This window comes from Schistocerca serialis, chromosome 4, assembly GCF_023864345.2.
Source record: "Schistocerca serialis cubense isolate TAMUIC-IGC-003099 chromosome 4, iqSchSeri2.2, whole genome shotgun sequence".
Lineage (NCBI taxonomy): Eukaryota > Metazoa > Arthropoda > Insecta > Orthoptera > Acrididae > Schistocerca > Schistocerca serialis.
The window spans coordinates 125319741-125345993 of NC_064641.1; the positions used below are offsets into that span (position 1 = coordinate 125319741).

At 43.8% G+C, this 26253-nt stretch overlaps 1 protein-coding gene across 1 annotated transcript in view; it reads right to left on the minus strand.

The window, feature by feature from the left end:
* The window catches only part of LOC126474315 (ras-associated and pleckstrin homology domains-containing protein 1-like), an 80971-nt gene extending 56629 nt beyond the window's left edge, over positions 1 to 24342 (minus strand). The window contains exon 1 of the mRNA XM_050101782.1: positions 24221 to 24342. Coding sequence (XP_049957739.1) covers positions 24221 to 24342 — 122 coding nt within the window. The remainder of the gene's footprint in view (positions 1 to 24220) is intronic.
* Positions 24343 to 26253: the final 1911 nt, after the last annotated feature.

Genomic DNA, 26253 nt, shown 5'->3' on the forward strand with positions numbered 1-26253 from the left:
AACCTCCTTATAGCGGCGAGGCTGACATGAAGTCCATCAAGCCTTTGTGGTCGATTTGAGCGACCGCTGTTTGTTGTCTGTCACCTGCAACCATTCAGTCTCCCACTGACGCATGATGCATCTGTCAGAAAATGAGATAATGGCATGCAACGGGATGGGACACTGATGGACAGCACTATACCAACATGCTTTCTTGGCAACTTTGTCAGCCATGTTGTTACCCTGTATCCCAATGTGGCCAGGTGCCCAGCAAAAGATCACCACCTAGCCACTGTGCTGGAGCTGCTGTAAGGAGTCATGGATGAACTGAATCAGCAGGTCAACCGAATACATTTGGTGAAGTGCTTGCAGTGCACTAAGAGTTGGAACAGACAAGAAAACTTGTATGGTAATGTCTTGTGAACCCTCTCCAGTGCCATCAAAATGCCACGTAACTTGGCATCATAATTTGTAAATTGTTCTGGAAGACGCACTTTAAAAACCCTATCAAGGAAAACAGCAGAACAACCGAGAGTCTTTTCCTGCTGGGATCCATCTGTATAAATAATGATAAAAACTATGATGTGTGTACTTAAAATAGACGAAAACAAAGTTGTAAAAACCAAATCTGGAGTACAACTTTTCTTGTGCTGTGTCAAGCTTAAAATCACTTTGGGCCTCTGAAGACACCAAGGCGGCAGTGTGTTCCATCCCTGGGTATGTATTTTCATGACCGAGAAATCCAGATCCTTGAGACAGTCTGTAGCACGTATACCAAATGGCTTGGTCACTTGGAGCCGATTCCTGAACAGTCGTTCGAATGTGCGTTGGATCATTGAACTAAATGCCAATGACTGAGGTGAGGCTGAGATTTTCAGTGCCTTTCGAGCCAAAAGGATACGTCACTGAATCCAAAGTGTTGGTTCACGAGCCTCTGCACCAGACTCTGAACTGGGCTGGTCCAAAAGGCTCTAGTCGATATTTGAATGCCCTCATGGTAGACAGCATCTAACATCCGGAGGTAAGAAGGACGGGGTGACCCATAGACAACGCTTCCAGTCTAAGTGTGATTGAACAAATGCCCTATAAAACTGCAGGAGGCGGGACCTGTCTGCTCCCCCTGTTTTTCCACCAAGGCATTTCAAAATGTTCAATGACTGGAAGCCCTTTCCTAGTAGGTCTTTCAGGTGTGGGAGCTATGTTAATTTCAAGTCAAATAATAAACCCAAAAAGCGCGCAGTGTCTTGAAAATGTAAAATACAGTCCCCCATTGTAAGCACTGGTTGGTTAAAACACCAATGAGCACAGTTAAAATTGACACAGAGCCTTCTCAGGTGAGAACCGAAAACCAGTTGTCTCGGCCTCCTAATGGTCATCTGTAGCTGCCTTGTCGTCGTCTTAAAATCAGAGGAAGAGTAGAAGATTGCAAAGTCATCCACAAACAAAGAGCATTTGACATGGTACCTGACTGTCAAGAAAATGCCATTGATAGCGATGGCAAACAAAGTGACACTGAGGACACTGCCTTGGGGCACACCATTCTCCTCAACATAGCAATCAGACATGGCATCGCAAATGTGATAAACGAAAACGTCGGTCCTTGAGAAAGGATTGGACCAGAAGCGACAGGCATCCACGTAGTTCCCATTCGTGAAGTTGGTGAAGGATATCGTACCTCCAAGTAGAGCCATATGCTTTTTTAAGGTCAAAAAACACACAAACGAAATGGTTTCGGCATAAGGGAGAATCCTATATCGCCGTCTCCAGTACAATTAAGTTGTCAAGAGTGGAACGGTAGTGCCTGAAACCGCACTGGAAGCAGCTCAGGTGACCTTTGGACTCTAGCAGCCATACGAGGTGGAAGGGTGACACTCCGGTAACTGTTAGGGGAGCTACTGTCCTTGCTGGGTTTCCAGAATGGAATTAATATTGCCTCCTTCTAAGCCATTGGGTACTGATCAAACCAGATCTGATTGAAACGAGAGAGGAACTGACCTTTCACTTCAGGGCACAGATGACGAAGCATGGCATAATGGATCTCATCAGGTCCTGGAGCTCACTACGCGAGAAGAAATTGAGCGTCCTCGCTAAAACGAGCCCTGTCTTCTAGCATGTCGATTAAGACCCCATTATTTGATAAAGCTGTAAGGGGATGTGTACTACCCTTGCCTGAAATCAGTCTTACTGATTCCCAAACTCGCACAGCAGAAGTGGACCGATTAATGGAAGTCACGAGTTCCCTCCAGGAAGCCCTCTTCCGTCCTTTGATCACTCGTGTTGCATGTGCTCTCGCAGACCTGAAGGCATGAAGATTGTCTGTGGTTGGACAGTGTTTAAAGTTATGCAGAGCTGTCCGTCTGGCCCTGATCGCCTTTCGACAGTAGTCATTCCACCAAGGTACAGGCAGTTGTCTGAGGTGGTTGCTATACCTGGGGATGGACTCTGCAGCAGCCCTTTGGATCTCATGAGTGATATGGGCCACCGCCACAGTGCACAATCCGTTTGCTCAAAAATAGCCTGTGGACTGTACTGTAACCAACTTGCCCTTTGTATCATCCACCTGCGTGGTCCCCTGTTGGCCACCATGCTAGTCGGCAGACGGATCCACGCTGGGAAGTGGTCACTAGAATGTAAATCTGGAGCCACTTATCACTGAACAGAGACTGCAATAGCTGGGGAACAAAAACAAAGGTCAACAGCTGAAAAAGACCCTGTAGCTGCGGAAAAGTGAGTCACCTGACCGGCGGTCAGAAGGCAGATGTTCTCAGAATGGATGGGTCACTATCATCTGACCCCTGGAGCAAGAAGTAGCTGAGCCACCGAGCCACACAGTGGACTGTGGACATTGAAGTCTCCCACAAGGAGAAATGGGTGTGGGAGTGCCTGGAAGAGGCCTGCCAGTGCGTCTGCATCCAAAGCATCATTGGGGGGGGGGGGGGGGGGGGGGATCAGCATGTACAAAGAACACACTGAGATAGTAAAGGGTGCGAGAATTTTCACAGCAATTGCTTGCATGGTCATGGTAAGAGTGGCAGGAGAGGAGTGGCATCTATCATCAAGGAAAATAGCCACTCCACCTATAGCCCTGTCTCCAGTAATATCGTCCTTCCATCTCCAGTAATATCGTCCTTCCTATATATGTGGAAGCTCCGTAATGCAGGTGTGTGTGATTTTAAGATGCGTTTGTTGTAAGCAGATGCAGAGAGGTTTAGCCTGGACTAGCAGCTGCATTTCTTCCAAATGCGAGCAATATCCATTCAACACAGAAGTCCCTGTGGAAGCCATTGGTTGGCGATGGTTGTTCTTTTCTTTCTCCCATGGAGGCGGTGATTTACCGGGGAGGTCAGGGGGTACGTTAGCTGGTGTCGTACTCTCTGGTTCCTCTGATTGGAAGTCCATATCCTCAAGAGCATAGTCTCCATAAGAAAGTCAGAGAGCTCGTCGATTGGAAGGTTTAACTAGCACTTTCTTGGACTTCCTTGAACTACTTTTTGTAGTATGTTTTTCTTTACTAACTGCAGGCGGTGGTTGCCTGGGTTGTGGGGATGGCTTAATTGGCTTCTGATGTTGGGGAGTGGTGTGTGACTTAGGTGTTAAGCCTACTGCTGATGGCTTCCGAAGGACATCAGTTGCAAGTGGAGCGTTTCCACCACATGTAAATCGACAAGTGCATGTGCTCGTACCTTAATCTGTGGTCCGAGTTTGTGTGGAGGCATCACACTTAGTGATTGGTGTCATAAGGGCTGATGCAAAAGAAGTAGCAAAAACTGGTGGTTGCATGGCTTTGAAAGCCTTTCTTGCTTCACCATAGGGTGTGCGTCTCTTTACTTTCAACTCTTGAATTTTCCTTTACTCGCTGTAAACCCCACACTTTCTGCTCCACACTGGGTGATCCCCAGAGCAGTTTACATATTTCGGAGGAAGTGTACGAGAAGTCCATGACTCTTGAGCTGAGCCTCCACAATTGCCACACGTACCCTTCCCATTACATACCATAGTGGTATGGCAAAATCTTTGACATTTATAGCATCGCTTGGGGTTAGGAACAAACGGCATACCTTAATGCAGATATAGCCTGAAAGGATATGTTCCGGTAATTCTGGAGTAGTAAACGTTAGAATAAATGTTGTCGATTTTTCCCATTTGCCATTGATTCTCCTCATACAATTCTGCATCTCCATGATGCCCACATTCTTCCATTCTTCACATAATTCTGCGGGGTCCACCTCCATTATATCGGAACACGTAACCACCCCCTTAATAAAGTTAAGGGTGTTATGCAACTCTGCCTCGACTGGGTAGTCGCCTAAGGCCTTACATCCCAGAAACTTAGAGATTTGGTTGGAAGTAGCAATTTCAACTAAAAGTGTCCCATTACGAAGTCATTTGACACTTGATTCTGAGGCTTCTTTTCGGGAGGACTGACCAACCGAGCTCTCTTTGAGGAGTGGGTGTAGGTGCTGCCTGACGGTACACCTGTCCCGTGAGGAGTAGTAGTTTAATGAAACAGTTCCATAGGGATCCCACAAGACGCCAGGGAAACAACCGTCGACCCAGGCAGAGCCTTGCATGCCTGAGCAAGCCTTATACAACTGGGGGACAGCAGGTGCCACAGAGGTTGCATGCTAAAGACTGTTTTACCTTAACAGCCATTCACCTCTTCAGCACGTAGCACACTTTGAGGATGAGAGTTTTTTTTATAGAGGGGTGTACCTTCCTCGCGGTCCAGGCAGTGAATCTAAGACCCCATTCTCCGAAACACACAACATTCCACTGCTGCACCACTCGGTGGTCGCTGAAGTATGACCGGAGCTTATGGTGACACAGGACTAGTGATGCTTACCATTCTCCAGCTCGGGAAAATCGGGGTTGCCACACCTGTACTCAGCAAAGGAATGCTGAGCCCCTGAGGGGTTTCTCAACTGAGTTACTGAAGTCATTATTAGAGCAACTTAGTATTCTGCATGGGTTTTTTAGTGTGCATTACATAAATAGCTATCACACGTCAAAGGTTTCCTTCCACATTAAAGACCATTTCTTCAATTTAGCCAGAACTATGCCATTACTCAAAGGAACTAATTTTGTCATAGCACACCAGGAAGGCCCCAACATTCTACTGACCATAACTTACCTGCAGACAGTACAAGTACTTTGGTGACCGTGTGAGTTTCAATATTTCAGTATTAATGGTGATACTTTAAAGGAGTAATGAGTTTGGTCTAAAATTTAAATTCTCATTTTAAAGCTTGGAAAAATGAAATTGGAATACCTCGCTTTGTCAGGATACAACTTTCCAACATGATCTAATGGTAATCAACAGACCTGACCACTGAGTATTGCACACTGAAATTAATATCAGTGACTGAGGCAACTGATTACTGAAGTACAAATCCCAACTAAAACAAGAAGATAAATTGAGATGCTCACTAAACAGATGAAGACACAGTATTGTCATATCTCAAGGAAGAATTCAAAATGTTTATCTTTAGGCACGAGCATTTGGAGCAACTCATCAAGTACTACATAATTTTACATAGTGGATGAGTGAGTAATACACACTGCCTGTAAAGGAAGTCCTAAAGAAAATGATTACTCTATATTAAACTAAAAATACAGCAAAGGACTGTATATGAAGAGACACTGAATGAAACACATTTGGCTGTCAAAAGGGCAATGCATGAAGCTTTCAATGACTACCTTAGAAGAATCTTTCCTGAGATCTCTCACAAATCCACACAAACTCTGGTCATATGTAACAGTTTTCAGTAGTTACAAAGTTAGTGTCCACATACTAATGGACGACACAGGAAATGAAATTGAGGATAGCAAAACAAAAGCACAAATGGTGAACTCAATTTTCAAGTTTTTCTTTACAAAAGAAGATAAAAGTGAACTGCTCAGTTTCTCACACAACTGCAAAGATAAGTGATTCGGATATTAGTATTGATGGCACTGAGAAACAGCTGAAATCTCTAGAATTAAACAACATTACACTGGTCACAGGGATTAATGCCAGATTGTATACAGAATTCACAGCTGATTTAGATCCCCTTTTAACCATAATATACCACAGACCCCTCACACTAAAAACTGTGCCCAGTGGTCAAAATCGAGCCCAGATCACATTCACCTAAAAAAAAGTGTAGCAGGCAAAAATGGCAATAACTATGAATCAGTAGCATCGTCACTAATTTTCAACGCCAGAATGAAACAGCAGTGCTGCTATGGATGTTTCAGAAGTGCCATGGAAGCCAGTGAACGCAGAGCTGACCAAAACGTAGTTATGTAAGATTCAGCAATACCAGCTGCCTGTTTCCCCACTGCAGACCGGGAACCATTGCCCACAATGTTGACAACACAACAGAAAGGCAGAGTTACATTCGCGATAGCAGGCCAGCTGTTATACCTTCTGGCTGCCACCTTGCTTTGGTGGACAGGCTTGGAAACAAGTATGTACCTAACCCTCATAAATATCCATAATTTTTAGCCAAACACATCTCACTCTGGCAACACCATCTAGAGGAAGACTATGCCAGGAGATGAAGTGATAGTTCTTCAAGAAGCTACAACAGGATTAACTTCACCACCAATGAACCTGCTACCTGTTCTAAGCCCACTCCTGTGGATTTGGCAACTTCCAGCTGATAAGCCACCTTAAGGCTCACTTTGGTTGCAGCCAGCCTTCTGCCCCCAGAGGGCAGCCATTTGTGACTGTGGAAGTGCAACCAGCCATTCCACCACCTGCACTTGTGCAGGCAAACTGATGCTGTAAGACTCAGCTCGCAAGAGCAGATGCCACCATGAGGACTGTCTTCCTCTACAAAAATCATGATGGGCTTCTACGTCTGCCAATGGGCCCTGCCCTGAGCTGCAGAGTAATGTCAAGATTGTACACCCGTGGACATCATACAACTGCATTCCGGCCCAGCCGTCAAACAATTGGTGGCTCTTAATGAGATTTTCTTGAGCCAGTATCTGCCAACATCCTGACAACAATCCATGGTCTCAGCTCCACTCTGCCCTGAGCCTCTACATTTTAGTATCAAAGGCATCGCCGCAATGGAGATCAGAAGCTGGACCCAGCATCATACCGCACCTGCAGCAATTTACATGGGGAGTTTCTGTGGTATGAGTTGACAAAACATTTTCTTTTTTCTTTTTTATTTCTGACAGTCTTTTTGTTGTGCCTACCTGCAACAGAGCATCTCCACTATATGGCGAGCAGCAACTTTCCTTTTCATAATATTGTTTTTTCTTCTCCAATTTTTGAGTGCACGGGAGAGGAGTTCATGGTGAGACTCATCGCACCTCAAGATTAAGACTCATCGCACCTCAAGATTAACATTTATGAAACCTGACGAACCGACTGACTTGTCAGAAATCCAAGGCAATGTTAAGGAGTACTATTTGCAACCAGTAAGGTGCTCGCAGTGCAACTTACTAGGACACAACGAACATTGTACTGGGTAGGTATCAGTTGGGTGTTTCACGTGCCACTGTTATGGTCACATTGCTAGGCAGTTTAACAAGTCAAAGTTGCTCATTATTAGGTATAAGGTGTAAGTAGTTTTCTACGATTATGAGTGGTTATTGTCCTGGTGTTATTGTTTTGGTGTACTTTGTCGTGTTTTCAAGATATATGTTCCAACAGACAAAATATGGGATGCAGAGTGTCTCCGCACAGCAGATGATTCTGTCATCATCAAATCAGGTAGCGCAATTATCAGTGGAAAAAGAGATGTGAAAGGCGAACTGTCGCTATGAAGGAAGGTAGGGCATTACTCAATTTGTCTACTCCATTGGTGGATCCAGCCACCATGAGTCTCATTTGTTTTTCTGGCAAACAAACTGAAGATTTACTGTCCTTTCTGGATGGTCTGGAGGCAGCAACAAAGAATGGGTTTCGATCTGACGATAAGCTATCACACAATGCTAAGTTATGATTGGTAGGCGAAGAAAAAACATTTGTGACATTATAATGAACAGTTGACCAGTGCACTAACATTTTAGAAATTAGAACAAGGCCTCCAGCAACACTACACCCCCGAAAGTTTTTCCCAGAGGAGTTGTGTGATATGTCACAGAAGCCCAATGAGTCTGTTGGGGGTTTCAGTGATACAATAAAGAAAGTCAATGGGCCTAAGGAGAAGTGATAACAAGATATCCTAAGATAGAAGAGCATAGGGAACTAGACCCTTTCCTGGGAGGTCGCCATCCAATATGTCAGCTACCCTGAAGGGCCTATACACAGCTATTAGAATAGCTAGTGAGCAGGAGGAAATAGGTTTAACAACAAAGGTGCACAATATGTGATTTATTTTATCTACTGATGTAAGCTGTTACAGGAGTGGGTGTGCAGGAGACATCCAGAGGCAGTGCCATCATCCACAATGTGAGAAATGCAATATGGTTGGGCACCAGCAATGGGATTGTAGAAGCATGGGATGGAATGGACAGCAACAGAATATTCAGGCATTAAATGCAAATGGGAACCACAGGTCTTCTGGATGGTGGTGTTATGTTTCAGTGCTGCAGAAACATATGCATAGGCACAGCATGGTGCAGTAAGAATTTGAAAGGGCTGGAGGCATAAATCTTTACTGACATTGGTGCACACGTCAGAGGCAAGCCTGAACCTCATAGGTCAGAAACAGTTAAACCCACTGCACTACAGTTTGAGTGGGGTGGGAGATGTGAAGTCATTTAGTTAAGCAGCATGAAGTCTTCACGTTGGTACGGAATGATTTCGAGAGTGCATGGAAGAGGTGACTTTGGTAAGTGACAGTTACAGTGCAATCCTGGGACTACACTTTCTATTCAAGCATCTTGCCAAAATTGCTCATCAGCAACATATGGTGGAACAAGGGTCAATGCTCCAACTGGTGGAAGATGCCATCAGTGAAATGCAGTTGCAAGATTCATCTCTCTCTTAAGAGACAAAGCAGTAAAAACATGGACAAAAATCATTACAACTTCATTTGGTTGATATAGTGATAGGAGGCACAGGGTGGCTACTTTGGGTAAGTGTGGTGCCAGAACTCCCTGTTAACATGTCTGATGGAGCCACTAGAAGAGAATGATGCATTGATATAGAAGTACTATACACACATAGGAGACTGACAGGGAGAGAGTGACCCAATCAGTTTAGACATTTTGACAAAGATAATTTGCGCACATCACATGCGGGACATAATCATGTACAAGTAACTGCTACAACTGCATTATGTACAAAGGTAGAGGATCTGAAGGAAGGGGAGGGAGGGAGGGAGAGAGAGGAGGGAGAGAGAGGGGGGAGAGAGAGGGGGGAGAGAGAGGGGGGAGAGAGAGGGGGGGGAGAGAGGGGGGAGAGAGAGGGGGGAGAGAGAGGGGGGAGAGAGAGGGGGGAGAGAGAGGGGGGAGAGAGAGGGGGGAGAGAGAGGGGGGAGAGAGAGGGGGGAGAGAGAGGGGGGAGAGAGAGGGGGGAGAGAGAGGGGGGAGAGAGAGGGGGGAGAGAGAGGGGGGAGAGAGAGGGGGGAGAGAGAGGGGGGAGAGAGAGGGGGGAGAGAGAGGGGGGGGGGGGCAGGGGGTGGAAGACTTGGAAGACTTGGAAGACCTGTTACTGAAATTCAAGGATCTATTTCATTCTCACAGTTCATTACCAACGACACCCATAATGCAACATATAATTCTAATGGGGAATGAAGCATCTATATATTGGAACCCTTACAGCATACCTCATCATTCGTAGCCTCTTATAGAGGACTTCATTAACCAAAAACTGAGCGGTGGTGGTGATGGTGGTCATATTTGATTTATGGACTTAAGACCATAGTCCAAGGTCTAATTCCCTGTCAAATTTTTCGTCTTCCCCTGCTAAAAACTTCAGAGGTTTTAATGACTCAGAAAGCTGTTACAGACTCAAACAATCTCAGCGAGCCAAGCTGTTTATATGTACCCATGCAACAGTTAGTTCGTGATGTCATTAGACCACTGTCTAAGATTGGAGAGCTACATCTACATTTGCTATGCAGCTTGTACTGGGGAAGAGCTGGTGGTGTTTATTTTATTTAGCACTAGTACCCACAACTTACCTAATTTCAATCCTCCACCTTTTCTGATGAAATCATTTTTGTGCTTTTGAATTTCTTTGGCTCTGTCCATCCTAGCATTGTAATTATTAGATCTTGCTCAGTGTTAGAGAAATGCATTTGATGGTTTCTTGGTCCTAGTTCACAATCAGCTACTGCTACTTATTCATCTTGCCCACATGACAACTGCTCTTGTTCCTTGAGGTGGCTGTTAATGCTTCTTTCTGTAGTTCCTGTGTACACTTTTGTGCAAATACATAGGATTTTATATACTTGGGCTATGATAAGCAGCGCGTATGGGTCCTATGCAGTGTTCCAATACTCGCACACTTTCTTGTTGCTTTGAACACTGTACCAATGCAATGTTTTCTGAATACTTTGCTGATGCGATCTGTGATAGTTTTTACAAATGAAAGCAAGACCTTCCCTTTACCTGGTTCCTTTTCTTTAGAAACTCTAAACCTTTCAGGATGTAGCAGCCAATTTATTTGTCTCAGGGTAGCAATTTCTTCTGAAGGCCATTCTCACAGGAGGATGAGCTCTATCATTTCAGAATGGCCTTCACAAGAAATTGGTACAGTGCTTAAGCCAACAAGAAAGGTGTGTGAATATTTGAACACTGTAAAGGACTCACGCTCATCACATGCCACAGCTGGAATATATAAAATCCGATGCATCTGTAGCAACGTGTACATAGGAACTACAAAAAGAAGCATTAACACTTGCCTCATGAAACACAAGCAACTGGCACAAATACACCAATGGGAACCTGGCACTGTTGGCCCCCAACATGTTGCCAGCTCCACAGCACTGTGCCACCCGAAGCATTGTGCCAGCCAAGCCTCAGTGAGCCAGTGTAGTGAAAGATTTGGGTGACATTCAGCTTTGCATGCCATATGACGTGTGAAGAAAATAGTCAAAAAGAGGGACAGGCAGAGGTTGCACACTACAAGGAAACTTTCAAAACACATCACACATGGCACGATTATACGCTATCGGTCGTGTGTTTCACATGTTTCACCAGTGATAAGAATCTGCAAGGGGAAATTCACAAAAGAATAATCACGTGAGTCATCTAAATTGCAGACACCTGGAAAGAAGAGGTGCCTCGAGAATAGGGTCACAAATCTCTCCTTTTCAGGAAAATGCAATTCAACATCAGATATATGCACATTATTCAAGGAAAGAGTATCTAACACTCATAAAAATCACTTGTTACTGTTGTAGCAGCAGACCTATTTCAGGGTAGTAAATCATCCTTGTTATGAGTCAAGAATAAGTCAGGATTCCATCAAAAATCCATTTTTGGTTGCAAGTTATTAATGGAATGCCAAGATATTGCAGCTTGGTGGTGCATCTTACTTACTGGATCAATAGGAACAAACTTTGACAATATCATCTGGCTTGATGATACTCATGCGGGACAGTTTAAAAAGAGAGCTGGACAGACGATACAATCAGTGGTAGTATGGCAGCTCCAATTGGCAGAGGAAAAAGAATGATGAATATTCAAAAGGTTTCATTTCTAATTGTCTGCTGTTATTCACATCAAACAAGGCCTCTGACTACCACGAGGAGATTAACCACAATATATTTGTGAAATGGTTCAAAGACTGTACTTCAAAACTAAAAAAAAATTATAATTTTCATACATAATGTTCTGTATAATTCAGCTATACAAGACAAGGCACAAAGGCAACGAAGAAAAACGACATTGTTTGCTGCCTACAGAATCTTAAGATACAGTTAGACAATAACTCAACAAGAGCAGAATTATTAGAACTTTTATCCCACCACAAGCCAAAGAACTCAGTTTACATTCTGGATGGAACATCAAAGACTTTATAAAAATCTGTCACTTCGTGCAGTGACACCAATAGTTCACTTTGACTCTGAAGTGAGTGGTGTCTTCCCATTGTGTAATTAGAAAGTAGGCTGTAGTGTTCTTTAATGAATGTTTTACTTCCATTAAATCTTACATTTGTGACTACTTCAGTCAGTTTCTCTTTCCTATTGTGAGACTAAGGAAAACTGTGCAGCCACCTCCCATGGTGCTACGATGGACTGCATTTAAAATATATTTCATTTTTTATAGACACCAATGCGTTACTTCATGTGTGTAACAGCTTTTGAGATATGCAATGATAACAAGGAAACTTTTCCAGACGCGAAAATTTCTCCTGTTTCAATAATCAACATAACACCAGCCCTAATTATAATTAAGACAAGATTTCTTATGTGCTTAGAGATAGCATTGAGACAGTACTACAAGCAAATTACAGAATTTTTACATTATTTTGCAGGAGACAGAAACTTTAAATTGTTATGGGGTAACTAATGACAATTCCATAAACACAGCATTTTCAAAAGCATGTATATAAGAAACTCAATGTAACAAGAAAACTTTAAAAGATTTGAAGTTTTTTTACAAATGGGAAAGTTTAATCTGTTTCAAAAAATTAATTTAACACTTTCCCTAATTTAAGTTAAGAGGAAGATTTCTGACATGCTAAGACACACTAAAGATGGCTATTCACCTTACGTAAATTTGAGATATTTTACTTGGTTCTTGTAGAAGATAGAGGCTTTTTTTTTTTTTAAAAAAGTGATTTTGTATTGCTGCAGAAGGCAATATGCTGTGGCTGCAGCCTGCACTTGACACGACACTGCCACAGCTTCGGAGTTTAAATGTCGAGTGACAACTAATTTAAATCAGACTATAGGACAGAGAAACCGCCAAACTAATTTCTCTGACACTGTGGTTTTAGCAAGATCACTACTACACTAGGATGTACACAGAGGCTACAGAAATCCAAAAACACAGACAATTTCAACAGAAAACCTGGAGTATTGAAATTAGATGAGTTGTGGGTCCTAGTGCTAAATAAAACGAATAGTGTCAACTCTTCCCATCTACGAGCTCCGTAGCATACAACTGTGTGATTCTCCAATCTTAGGCAGTGGTATAATGAAACAATGGAAAATCCAGGATGGAATGTAACAATACCAGAGAAGGAAAGTTGTGGAGATGCTGAGTCGCGATAGGCACAACAAAAAGATTCACACAATTACAGCTTTCAACCATTAAGGCCTTTGTCAGCAGTAGATACAAGCACACACAAACGCAACTTGCACACATGTCTGCAGTCTGAGAGACCTGAAACCACACTGCGAGCAGCAGCACCAATGCATGATGGGAGTGGCGACTGGGTGGGGGTAAGGAGGAGGCAGGGGTGGGGAGGGGGAGGGATAGTATGGTGGGAGTGGCGGACAGTGAAGTGTTGCAGTTTAGACGGAGGGCAGGAGAGAAGGTGCGGAAGGGGGAGGGGGTAAGTAGCGGAAAGGAGATATTATTATTGTTGTTGTTGTTGTTGTTGTTGTTGTTGTCTTCAGTCCAGAGACTGGTTTGATGCAGCTCTCCATGCTACTCTATACTGTGCAATATTTTTCATCTACCAGTACCTACATCCTTCTGAATCTGTTTAGTGTATTCATCTCTTGGTCTCCCTCTACAATTTTTACCCTCCACGCTGCCCTCCAATACTAAATTGGTGATCCCTTGATGCCTCAGAATATGCCCTACCAACAGATCCCTTCTTCTAGTCAAGTTGTGCCACAAATTTCTCTTGTTCCTAATTCTATTCCTCATTAGTTACGTGATCTACCCATCTAATCTTCAGCATTCTTCTGTAGCACCACATTCCGAAAGCTTCTATTTTCTTCTTGTCCACACTATTTATCGTCCATGTTTCACTTCCATACATGGCTACACTCCATACAAACACTTTCAGAAATGACTTCCTGACACTTAAATGTATACTCGATGTTAACAAATTTCTCTTCTTCAGAAATGCTTTCCTTGCCATTGCCAGTCTACATTTTATGTCCTCTCTACTTCGACCCTCATCAGTTATTTTGCTCCCCAAATAGCAAAACTCATTTACTACTTTAATTGTCTCATTTCATAATCTAATTTCCGCAGCATCACCCAATTTAATTCGATTACATTCCATTATCCTCATTTTGCTTTTGTTGATGTTCATATTAGATCCTCCTTTCAAGACCCTGTCCATTCCCTTCAGCTGCTCTTCCCAGTCCTTTGCTCTCTGGCAGAATTACAATGTCATCGGCGAACCTCAAAGTTTTTGTTTCTTCTCCAAGGATTTTAATTCCTACTCCAAATTTTTCTTTTGTTTCCTTTACTGCTTGCTCAATATACAGATTGAATAACATCGGGGAGAGGCTACAACCCTGTCTCATTCCCTACAATATAAAAACAATAAAAAGAAATTAAAAGACTGAGTGTGGTGGTGAAATGGCGGCTGTGTAGTGCTGGAATGAGAACAGGGAGGGGGCTGGATGGGTGAGGACAGTAGTGAGTAACGAAGGTTGAGGCCAGGAGGGTTATGGGAACGTAGGATGTATTGCAGGGAAAGTTCCCACCTGCCCAATTCAGAAAAGCTTGCGTTGGTGCGAAGGATCCGTATGGCACAGGCTGTGAAGCAGTCATTGAGATGAGGAATCATATCAGTGTGTTCAGCAACAGGGTGGTCCACTTGTTTTTTGGCCACAGTTTGTCAGTGGGCATTCAAGCAGACAGACAGCTTGTTGGTTGTCATACCTACATAAAATGCAGCACAGTGGTTGCAGCTTAGCTTGTAAATCACATGACTGGTTTCACAGGTAGCCCTGCTTTTGATGAGACAGGCAATGTTAGTGACTGGATTGGAGTAGGTGGTGGTAGGAGGATGTACGGGACAGGTCCTGCATCTAGGTCTATTACAGGGGTATGAGCCATGAGGTAAGGGGTTGGGGGCAGGGGTTGTTTCAGGATGGACAAGTATATTGTGTAGGTTAGGTGGACGGTGGAATACCACTGTGGAGGTGATGGGAAGGATACAGGCAAGGACGTTTCATTTCAGGGCATGACAAGAGGTAATCTAAACCCTGGCAGAAAATGTAATTCAGTTGCTCCAGTCTCTGATGGTACTGAGTTACGAGGGGAATGCTCCTCTGTGGCCGGACTTTGGGAGGTGGTGGGAGACTGGAAAGATAAGGCACAGGAGATTGTTTTTGTGCAAGGATGGGAGGATAATTACGGTCAGTGAAGGCTTCAGTGAGACCCTCTGTATATTTTGAGAGGGACTGCTCGTCACATAGTAGGTTTGATATGGATGGAGGTACTGATGTAGCCGTCTCTGAGGTGAAGGTCAACATCTAGGAAGGTGGATTGTTGGGTTGAATAGGACCAGGTGAAGCAAATGGGGGAGAAGTAGTTGAGGTTCTAGAGGAATGTGAATAAGGTGTCCTCACCTTCAATCCAGATAGCAAAGATGTCATCAATGATTCTGAACCAGGTGAGGGGTTTAGGATTCTGAGTTTTTAGGAAGGATTACTCTAGATGACCCATGAACAGGTTAGCATAGGATGGTGACATGCAGGTGCCCATAGCCGTACCACGGATTTGTTTGTACGTAATGCCTTCAAAAGAGAAGTAATGTGGGTGAGGATGTAGCTGGTCATGGAGACTAGGAAGGAGGTTGTTGGTTTGGAATCCATAGGACGTCTGGAAAGGTAGTGTTCGATAGCAGTAAGGCCATGGGCATTAGGAATATTAATGTACAAAGAGGTGGCATCAATAGTGACGAGCACGGCACCGTGTGGTAAAGGGACAGGAACTGTGGAGAGTCGGTCAAGGAAATGATTGGTATCTTTTATATACGAAAATAGGTTCCGGGTAATAGGTTGAAAGTGTTGGTCAGCGAGAGCAGAGATTCTCTCAGTGGGGGCACAGCAACCGGCCACAATGGGGCGTCCTGGGTGGTTGGGGGTTATGGACTTTAGGAAGTATGTAGAAGGTGGGAGTGCGGAGAGTGGTAGGGGTAAATAGAGAGACAGACTCAGGGGAGAGGTTCTGGGATGTGCCTAAGGATTTGAGTAGTGACTGGAGATCCTGCTGGATTACTGGAATAGGATCACTGTGGCATGGTTTGTAGGTGGAAGCATCTGACAGCTGACGGAGTCATCCTGCCACGTAATCCTTGCGGTTCGAAACAACGGTGGTGGAGCTTTTGTCAGCAGGTGGGATTATAAAGTCGGGATCAGTTTTTAGATGGTGGACTGCGGTTCTTTCTGTGGATGTTAAGGTTAGTTTGCATGTTGAGGGATTTGGGGAGTGGTATAATGACATCACGAAACAACTGTTGCATGGATACATATAAACAATTCGGCTGGCTGAGATTCAGCCTGTAATAGTTTTCTAAGGCAAAGCCTCCGGTGGAGTTTCTAGTAGTGGAAGACTAATATCAGGTAGAGAATTATGCCATGGACCATGGCCTTATGCTCATAAATCAAATATCAGCAGTATCATAACTACTGGCTCTGATAGACTGCTTCGTATGAGCTGCGTGATGGCACAAGTGATGGCATAAGTGATGACAGCACTAATCCTTTGGGAGCATCCGATGATGTAGACTAAGAAACATTGGTAGATGGAACAACAAAAAGATCTGAAAAGCAGCTATTTATTGGAGATGGTTGTAGAGAACTAGTCAAAAATTGCATTTTCAGTCCCTTGGGGTCACTACCTGTATTGGTGGATGCCATTCGGGTTGAGAAATGCACCAGCCACATTTCAGTAGTTGTAAGACTGAGCACTGAGGGGTTTGAAACCTTAGCATGTACGGTGTACCTGAATGATATAATTGTGTTCTCAAGAGATACGAAGAAACATTATGGTGGTTGGGTAAAGCATTTACGAGATTACATGCCATACATCATACATGAAGTATGAGAAAATATTATTTTGCTCTCGAAGAAGTGGGTTATTTGGGACAAAAACAGGCCCAAAAGTAACACAATCAGTGTGGCATTTATTTGGCACCTCGGCCAAGTAAGGAGTTCAATCATTCTCAGCATTAACCACTTCATACAAAAAAATCCGTGAGGGAGCTTACAGACATTGCACACACATTTAAGCAATTAGTGAAAATGGATGTGAAATCTCTGTCAGCAACAGAGTGTCCACTCACATTTGAATGGCTGAAAGAGGCTTTGATGTCTAATACTGTGTTGAATTTCCCAGAATGTAAGGAGTAGTTTGTACTAACATATGACACTTCCAATCAGGCACTGGAGTGTGTGTTGCGTCAGGTGAGGAACATTCTCTGGCTTACACCTTAAGGCAACTGAACTAACCCTAGAGGAGATGTTGAGCCTGATATATGGGGTCACGTATTATGGATGTATTAAGTATGGTAAAATATTCACGGTGGTGACCAGTAAGGCACTAAAACTGTTGTGAAGCTTGAAGGATCCTTCAAGCAGACACTCAGGGTGGGCATAGAGACTAACTGATTGACTTTGAGGTAGTCTATAAACCAGGCAGGAAGCATGGAAACACAAATGGATTGAGCTGGAAGGTTAGTGCAGTACAGGCACTGGGTCACAGCCTTGTGGTGTGGAACACAGTACAGACTGTTGACAAGACTGCAAATTGTTTATAATGCAGCTGCAGTACCATAACAAGTTGCTACTTAGGTCTACAAGACTGGGGCCATACCTACATCCACTTGATTACTCTACAATTCACACTTGAGTGCATGGCAGAGGGTCCTTCGAACCACCTTCAAACTATTTCTCTACCATTCCACACTCAAACAATTTGTGGAATAAATGAACATACGTATATTTCAAGCTCTCTTATTTTATTATGGTGTTTTCTCCCTATGTTGATTGGCAACAATAAACATTTTCACATTCAGAGAAGACGACTCTTGACTGAAATTTCATGAAAGGATTTCAATGCAATGAAAACCACATTTGTTTTAATGATTGCCACCACAATCTGCTTATCATATCCATGACACACTCTCCCCTATTTCATAACACAAAATGAGCTGCTCTGCTTTGAACTTTTTTGATGTCCTCCATCATATCCCATAAGGATCTCGAAAGCACAAAAAACTTTAGCAAAGGACGAAGGGAATTGTTCCAATTTAAATTGTTTACAATTATAATTCTTTAGTATTTTAGTCGAACTGACAGCTTTTAAATTTTTTTGGTTTATCACGTAACTGAAATTTACCAGATTTCTTTTTGTACTCATGTGGATGACTTCACACTTTTCCTTATTGAGGGATAACTGCCACTTTTTGTACCATACAGTTATTGTGCGTAAGTCATTTTGTAATCAGTTTCGATGTTCTGATGATGTAACTAGACAGTAATTGACAGCATCATCTGCAAGAAATCTAAGAGGGCTGCTCTGATTGTCTCCTAAACCTCTTATGTCAATTATGAACAGCAGTGGGCCTACAACTTTTCCTTCAGGAATGCTGGGTATTGCTTTTGTTTCATTCAATTTTCTGCCAGTTGTTACATACTGTGACCTTACTGACAGGAAATCACAGATCTAGTCTCAACTCCATAGGCACACAATTTGATGAGAAGTCCATTTCAAGGAATAGTGTCAAAAGGCTTCTGGAATCCAGAAACATGAACTCAAGATCCACTGCCAATACCACTCATTACTTCAGGCGAATGAAGAGCTCTAGTTTTTTTCACAAGAACAAAATTTTCTCAATCTGTATCAAGACATTTTCTTTGAGGTAATTCATAATGTTCAGACACTGTATATGTACAAAAATTCTGAGGCAAATTAATGTCAGCGATACGGGTCTGCAATTCAGTGGATTACTCAAATTTCCTTTCTTGAGTATGTGTGTGACCTAGACAACTTTCCAGTCTGCTGATAAAGATCTTTTGTTGAGTGAGTGTGGTTGTATATGATTGCTTAGTATGGGGTTATTGTCAGCATATTCTGAAAGGAACACGATTGGTATGCTATATGAAGCGGATTACTTGCCTTTATTAAGTACTTTAAGGTTCTTCGCTGCACCGAGGAAATCTATTTCTAAGTTACTCAACTTGCTCTCAATTTGAATTCTGTGTACTTCGTCGTCTTAGGTGAAGGGATTTTGGAAAACTGCTTAGTAGCTCTGCTTTAGTGGTGTTGTCATCAGTAATACACTCCTGGAAATGGAAAAAAGAACACATTGACACCGGTGTGTCAGACCCACCATACTTGCTCCGGACACTGCGAGAGGGCTGTACAAGCAATGATCACACGCACGGCACAGCGGACACACCAGGAACCGCGGTGTTGGCCGTCGAATGGCGCTAGCTGCGCAGCATTTGTGCACCGCCGCCGTCAGTGTCAGCCAGCTTGCCGTGGCATACGGAGCTCCATCGCAGTCTTTAACACTGGTAGCATGCCGCGACAGCGTGGACGTGAACCGTATGTGCAGTTGACGGACTTTGAGCGAGAGCGTATAGTGGGCATGCGGGAGGCCGGGTGGACGTACCGCCGAATTGCTCAACACGTGGGGCGTGAGGTCTCCACAGTACATCGATGTTGTCGCCAGTGGTCGGCGGAAGGCGCACGTGCCCGTCGACCTGGGACCGGACCGCAGCGACGCACGGATGCACGCCAAGACCGTAGGATCGTACGCAGTGCCGTAGGGGACCGCACCGCCACTTCCCAGCAAATTAGGGACACTGTTGCTCCTGGGGTATCGGCGAGGACCATTCGCAACCGTCTCTATGAAGCTGGGCTACGGTCCCGCACACCGTTAGGCCGTCTTCCGCTCACGCCCCAACATCGTGCAGCCCGTCTCCAGTGGTGTCGCGACAGGCGTGAATGGAGGGACGAATGGAGACGTGTCGTCTTCAGCGATGAGAGTCGCTTCTGCCTTGGTGCCAATGATGGTCGTATGCGTGTTTGGCGCCGTGCAGGTGAGCGGCACAATCAGGACTGCATACGACCGAGGCACACAGGGCCAACACCCGGCATCATGGTGTGGGGAGCGATCTCCTACACTGGCCGTACACCACTGGTGATCATCGAGGGGACACTGAATAGTGCACGGTACATCCAAACCGTCATCGAACCCATCGTTCTATCATTCCTAGACCGGCAAGGGAACTTGCTGTTCCAACAGGACAATGCACGTCCGCATGTATCCCGTGCCACCCAACGTGCTCTAGAAGGTGTAAGTCAACTACCCTGGCCAGCAAGATCTCCGGATCTGTCCCCCATTGAGCATGTTTGGGACTGGATGAAGCGTCGTCTCACGCGGTCTGCACGTCCAGCACGAACGCTGGTCCAACTGAGGCGCCAGGTGGAAATGGGCATGGCAAGCCGTTCCACAGGACTACATCCAGCATCTCTACGATCATCTCCATGGGAGAATAGCAGCCTGCATTGCTGCGAAAGGTGGATATACACTGTACTAGTGCCGACATTGTGCATGCTCTGTTGCCTGTGTCTATGTGCCTGTGGTTCTGTCAGTGTGATCATGTGATGTATCTGACCCCAGGAATGTGTCAATAAAGTTTCCCCTTCCTGGGACAATGAATTCACGGTGTTCTTATTTCAATTTCCAGGAGTGTATTTACCATTGATATCATGCAGTCAAGGCATTGATTGTGTCTTGGCATTGGTGTGTACTTATATACGTCCAGAATCTCTGGATTTTCTGTCAGATTTCGAGAGGGAGCTTCATTGGGGGAGCTATTAAAAATCATCTTGCACTGAAGTCTGTGCTAAGTTTCAAACCTCAGTAATACATCGCCAATCCTGGAGAATGTGCTTTCAAGTTTGGCATGCTTTTTTCGTTGGTTCTGCAACAGTATTGTGTGTACCATGGGAGATCAGTACCATCTTTTATTAATTTATTTAGTACAAATCTCTCAATCGCCTGAGATACTACTCCCTGAATTTAATTCATGTCTGGTCATAGTTAGCTGAGAGTTAGTGGAGACTGTCCCTTAGAAAAGTGCCATGCAAATTTTTATCAGCTTCTTTAAACAGAAATATTGTGTGTTTACTTTTGGTGGATTTGGATGTTGTGGTAGTCAGTGTCACTTCAATGGCCTTGTGTCAGTCATGACAATCCCTATTTGCTCATGATTATTTGCTACTGAGAGGTTGTGTGTTTTCGAAACCATTTACACTTCAAATGTGCTCCTGGAATAAGTGCTCAAAATAATTTTCGTAGAAAGCATTTAGTGCAGTTTTTGACAACGTTTTGTACCTGTCATCAGCTCTGAATGTGTGTTTTTGCCAATATATTGAGAGAAGATTGCAATTACCACCTTTCGTAATTGAGACTCAGGTACCTATTTTTTATGAGACTCAAGTTGTCTTTGAACTGTTCAGCAAACAAGCCATCTGAGTTGGACAGTCATTAAAAGGAACTAATTATTAATGTATTCTGGTTGTTAAGTACAATGTCTACCCACATCAACTTGAAGGAACCTTCTGCGAGGCACTTAAGTGTGATCTGCAGAGTATCCATGTAGATGAAAGTATCTATTTACTTCAATTTCACTAAAAGATAAACTATTTCTAACAGCAAATCCCACCACCACCACCTGTATTTAACCTATCCTTTCTAAACACTGTTAGTTCCTTTGTAAAACTTTTGTCTGAACTTCTACCAGACTTCAACCAGTTTTCAATGTCTATAACAGCTTCAGCTTTAGTGCTTTCTATTAGTGTTTGGGGGCTCTAGTTCTTTCCCAACACAGCTAAAACAATTTAAAACTACAATACTGATCTTTGTTTTGTCTACTATCTTCCTGTGTTTGTCCCGCACTCTTTGAAACTGAAGCCCTTTCTGAATTTTCCCGAGACACACTATCCTAAAAACTGGCCAAGACAGAAGAAGAAATGTTGAAGGAAATGCACCATCACATACTACCTGGGCATGTGGGTCATAAAGCAAAAGGTCAAAAAGTGGCAGAACATTACTGGTGGAAAAAGGAATAGACCAGTATGTAATGAATAGAGTATCATGTGCACAGCAAGCTGGTCTGTGCCCTCAGCTGGTACCACTCCTGAGGTTACCAGAGACAGCAAATCTTTTTGAGATGGTTTAGGAATGGACATTTTAGGACCTTTTAGCCAGATACCACCAACAAAATAATCATTACATTCTGACTACATAAAATATAATAGTCACCCAAACAGCTGTACACAATTTTTTTGAAAAAACACATTAACCAGGTTTCGAGAGTTCTAAGACTATCTTCACCAGAATGGTAAAAGTTACCTAGAAAAATTATATAAGGTATAGATAACAATATTATGAAAAGGAAAGTTGCTACTCACCATATAGGGGAGACGCTGAATCGCAGATAGGCACAACAAAAAAACTCTCACAATTAAAGCTTTCAGCCATTAAGGCCTTCATCAACAACAGACAACGGACGCGTGCGCATGCAGTCTCAGGTAACTGAAACCAAACTGCAAGCAGTAGCACCAGTGCATGACAGGAGTGGTGACTGGGTGGGTTAAGGAGGAGGCTGGGGCGGTATAGTATGGTGGGGGTGGTGGACAGTGAAGTGCTGCAGGTTAGACGGAGAGCAGGGGAAAGATGGGAAGGAGAGAGAGAAAAAAAAAATGGGTGTGATGATGAAATGACGGCTGTGTAGTACTGGAATGAGTAGATGGAGGGGGCTGGATGGCTGAGGACAGTGATTAACAAAGGCTGAGGCCAGGAGGATTACGGGAACATAAAATGTACTGCTAGCAATGTTCCCACCTGCATGATTCAGAAAAGCTGGTGTTGGTGGGAAGGATCCATATGGCACAGGCTGTGAAGCAGTCATTGAAATGAAGGATACCATGTCTGGCAGAGTGTTCAGCAACAGGGAAGTCCACCTATTTCTTGGCCACAGTTTGTCAGTGGCCATTACGCGGACAGACAGCTTGTGGGTTGTCATGCCTACATAGAATGCAGCACAGTGGTTGCAGCTTAGCTTATAAATCACTTGATTGGTTTCACAGGTAGCCCTGCTTTTGATGGGATAGGTGATGTTAGTGACCTGACTGGAGTAGGTGGTGGTGGTGGTGGTGGTGGTGGTGGTGGTGGTGGTGGGAGGATGTATGGAGAAAGTCTTGCATCTAGGTCTCTTACTGGGGTATGGGCCATGAGATAAGGGATTGGGAGCAGGGGTTGTGCGAGGTTGGACAAGTATATTGTGTAGGTTTGGTGGACGGTAAAATACCACTGTGGTAGGGGTGGGAAGCATAATGGGCAGGACATTTTTCATTTCAGGGCATGACGAGAAGTAATCAAAACCCTGGCGGAAAATGTAATTCAGTTGCTCCAGTCCTGGGCGGTACTGAGTTACAAGGGGAATGCTACTCTGTGGCTGGACGGTGAGACTTTGGGAGATGGTGGGAGACTGGAAAGATAAGGCATGGGAGATTTGTTTTTGTACCTGCTTGGGAGGATAATTACACTCAGCGAAGGCTTCAGCGAAACCCTCAGTATATTTCCAGAGGGACTGCTCGTCACTGCATATAAGATGACCACGGGTGGTTATGCTGTACAGAAAGGACTTCTTGGTATGGAAGTGGTGGCAGCTGTCGAAGTGGAGGTATTCCTGGTGGTTAGTAGGTTTGATATGGATGGAGGTACTGATGTAGCCATCTTTGAGGTGAAAGTCCACATCTAAGAAGGTGGCTTGTTGGGTTAAGTAGGGACCAGGTGTAACAAATGGGGGAGAAGTAGTTGAAGTTCTGGAGGAATGTCGATAGGGTGTCCTCACCTTTGATCCAGATAGCAAAGATGACATCAATGAATATGAACCAGGTGAGAGGTTTAGGATTTTGGGTTTTTAAGGAGGATTCTTCTCGATGGTCCATGAATAGGTTGGCATAGGATGCTGCCATGCGGGTGCCCATAGCCATACCCCGGATTTGTCTGAAGGTAATGCCTTCAAAGGAGAAAGAATTGTAGGTGAAGATATAGCTGGTCATAGCAACTAGGAAGGAGGTTGTTGGTTTGTAATACGTCGGGCGTTGCTTTACTTTAACCTCTTACTGTTTTGTGATGGCTTCATATTGGAGAAGTTGCTAAAGTTCAGGCAAAATCTTTTACTAGCCATAACTCTGTAACTAAACATTTGCTGACCTATGTTTATATGAATTTTTTTCTGTAGTTTTCCTTTTGGAATAACATAAAATATTTCCATTTCTTTGTGAATCACCCTGTGTATTTTTCTAAGTAACTTACCATTCTGACAAAGGTGGTCTTAGAACTATCAGAACACGGTTAATGGGTTTTTTAAAGAAGTTGTATGCATCCAATTGGCTGACTTACATTTTAAATATTGCATACACAGTTGCTGGGCGCACAGCCACAAAACGTGGTGGTGGTGGTGGTGGTGGTGGTGGTGGTGGTGGTGGTGGTGGGGGCGTTGTTCTGACTATGGCAAAGGTCATGGCGAATAGCTGGTTGCTAAAGTTTAGTGTCCCTGAAACTATAATCTGAGATCGAGTTACAAGCTGCTTATCAGGCATTAGGTATTTATGTCACTTATCACAGGTGCGAAAACTAAGAACTAGCCTTTTGCACCCTTAAGCAAATGGTAGAATAGAGTGTGTACGTGATACTATTGATAGGATGCTGAGTTACTATGTCAACAGCACCGTAGTAATTGGGATGCTTATTTACAATTTTTCACTGTAGTGTATAATTCTGTAACGCACACCAGCACTGGGCTTTCTCCATATAAGGTAGTGCATGGCAGGAAGAGGCCATCATCTTTCAATATAGTGAAACCAAACATCAGGAGGAACAGAGAGCCGGTGTGGAATTTTTGCGAAGACTTTAAGGGAAGTATGAAAACATGTACGAAAAGTGCACACCAAAGACCTGGAGCACTAGGAAGATGTAGGGAAATATGGGGAAGCCAGACTGGCGGGGTACAGAATGGGGCAGTGGGTGTTGCTATTATGCCCATACACCCCAAAGTGTAACACCAAGAAGTTTATTACATGTTACCAGGCACAGTACCAGGAGATTGAGATCACATCACCAGTAAATCTCAAGCTAGAATTTCCAACTCTAATGACTACAGTTAATTTCAGATGCCTACAACCTTTTCAAGATGCTCCAGATTCATTGCCCCAAGTGTCACCACCGACTGAAGAAATGAGCAAGGGAAGATAGAGCATGAGAACCAAAAGAAGAATCTCGCACCATCTACATGCGAAATATTATACGAGTTGAGATCTCAGAAACAAGGGGGATGATGAGTACCATTAAATTTTGTTTAGCTTAAGTAGTGTGTAAAATTATTTTGAGCTATTAACATTGAGTAAAATCTTCTAATGGAAGAGTTGGGAAGACAATATGTAATTGCTACAAAGTGTAACTTCACTGCTAGAAAGACTATTGCAGGGGGAGGGGGGGGCCTATACATATGGTTGTTTTACATTGGAGGCATAGTAAACTTCAAAGAGGGTTTTCGTTTCTTATCTCTTCATGCAAGGAATCCTGTGTGTGTGTGTGTGTGTGTGTGTGTGTGTGTGGGGGGGGCGGGGGGGGGGGGGGGGGGGGGGGACATCAAGTAATGAAAGCTTCCTTTCCCCAAGCTGCTGCATGCCAGGGGTGGAGATCAGGGCAACAATTGCAACTGCACAGCAGTGGGTTGCTGATCGACAGGACAACTTACAAGTTGTGAAATAGTGGAGCAGACATTCCACCTCCAGCCACTGTTACAGAACCCACCATGATGAACCGAATTCTGCCACTGTTGGACTGACCAGATAAGCCATTAGGGGTATTCTCAGCATGAGACCTGACCTATCTCAATATTTTATAACCTGACATCACCTCTCTAAATCAACTTACAGCTCACCATGATGGGTGTATTCATGCAGAACAGATGCTGAAGCACACACAGCAATACTGGGAGAACCAAAGCCATAATACAATGACCTAGAGCATGAGAATATCTGACATTTTAATAGTTTTGAATCAGTTCTGCAGTCTTCATTTACCTGAAGCGAAGAGCGACCCACCTCTGTCACCCCTGTACAGCGGCAGAACGGACCACCTTTCAAGAGCAGGATAGTGAAGTGAGAAATTAGACAATTTGTTCAGAGGGTAAGACTTTCCTGTGTTAGGGCCATGTGTATCTAAGACTTAAGGAGATTCTACAGATGACCTTCCCAATTTTTCGTATGTTCTGAGTGATGGACCTTTAGCTGTAGTACGCTGCTTTCAGCATTTTTTGTGTGGTGATTAATAAGGGAATTTGGTTTACAGCACTTTTAGGAGCTGTCAATAGTATGTGGATTAGCAGGGAACTGTAACAGTTTTACTATGTTTTACATAATTTTGCAAAG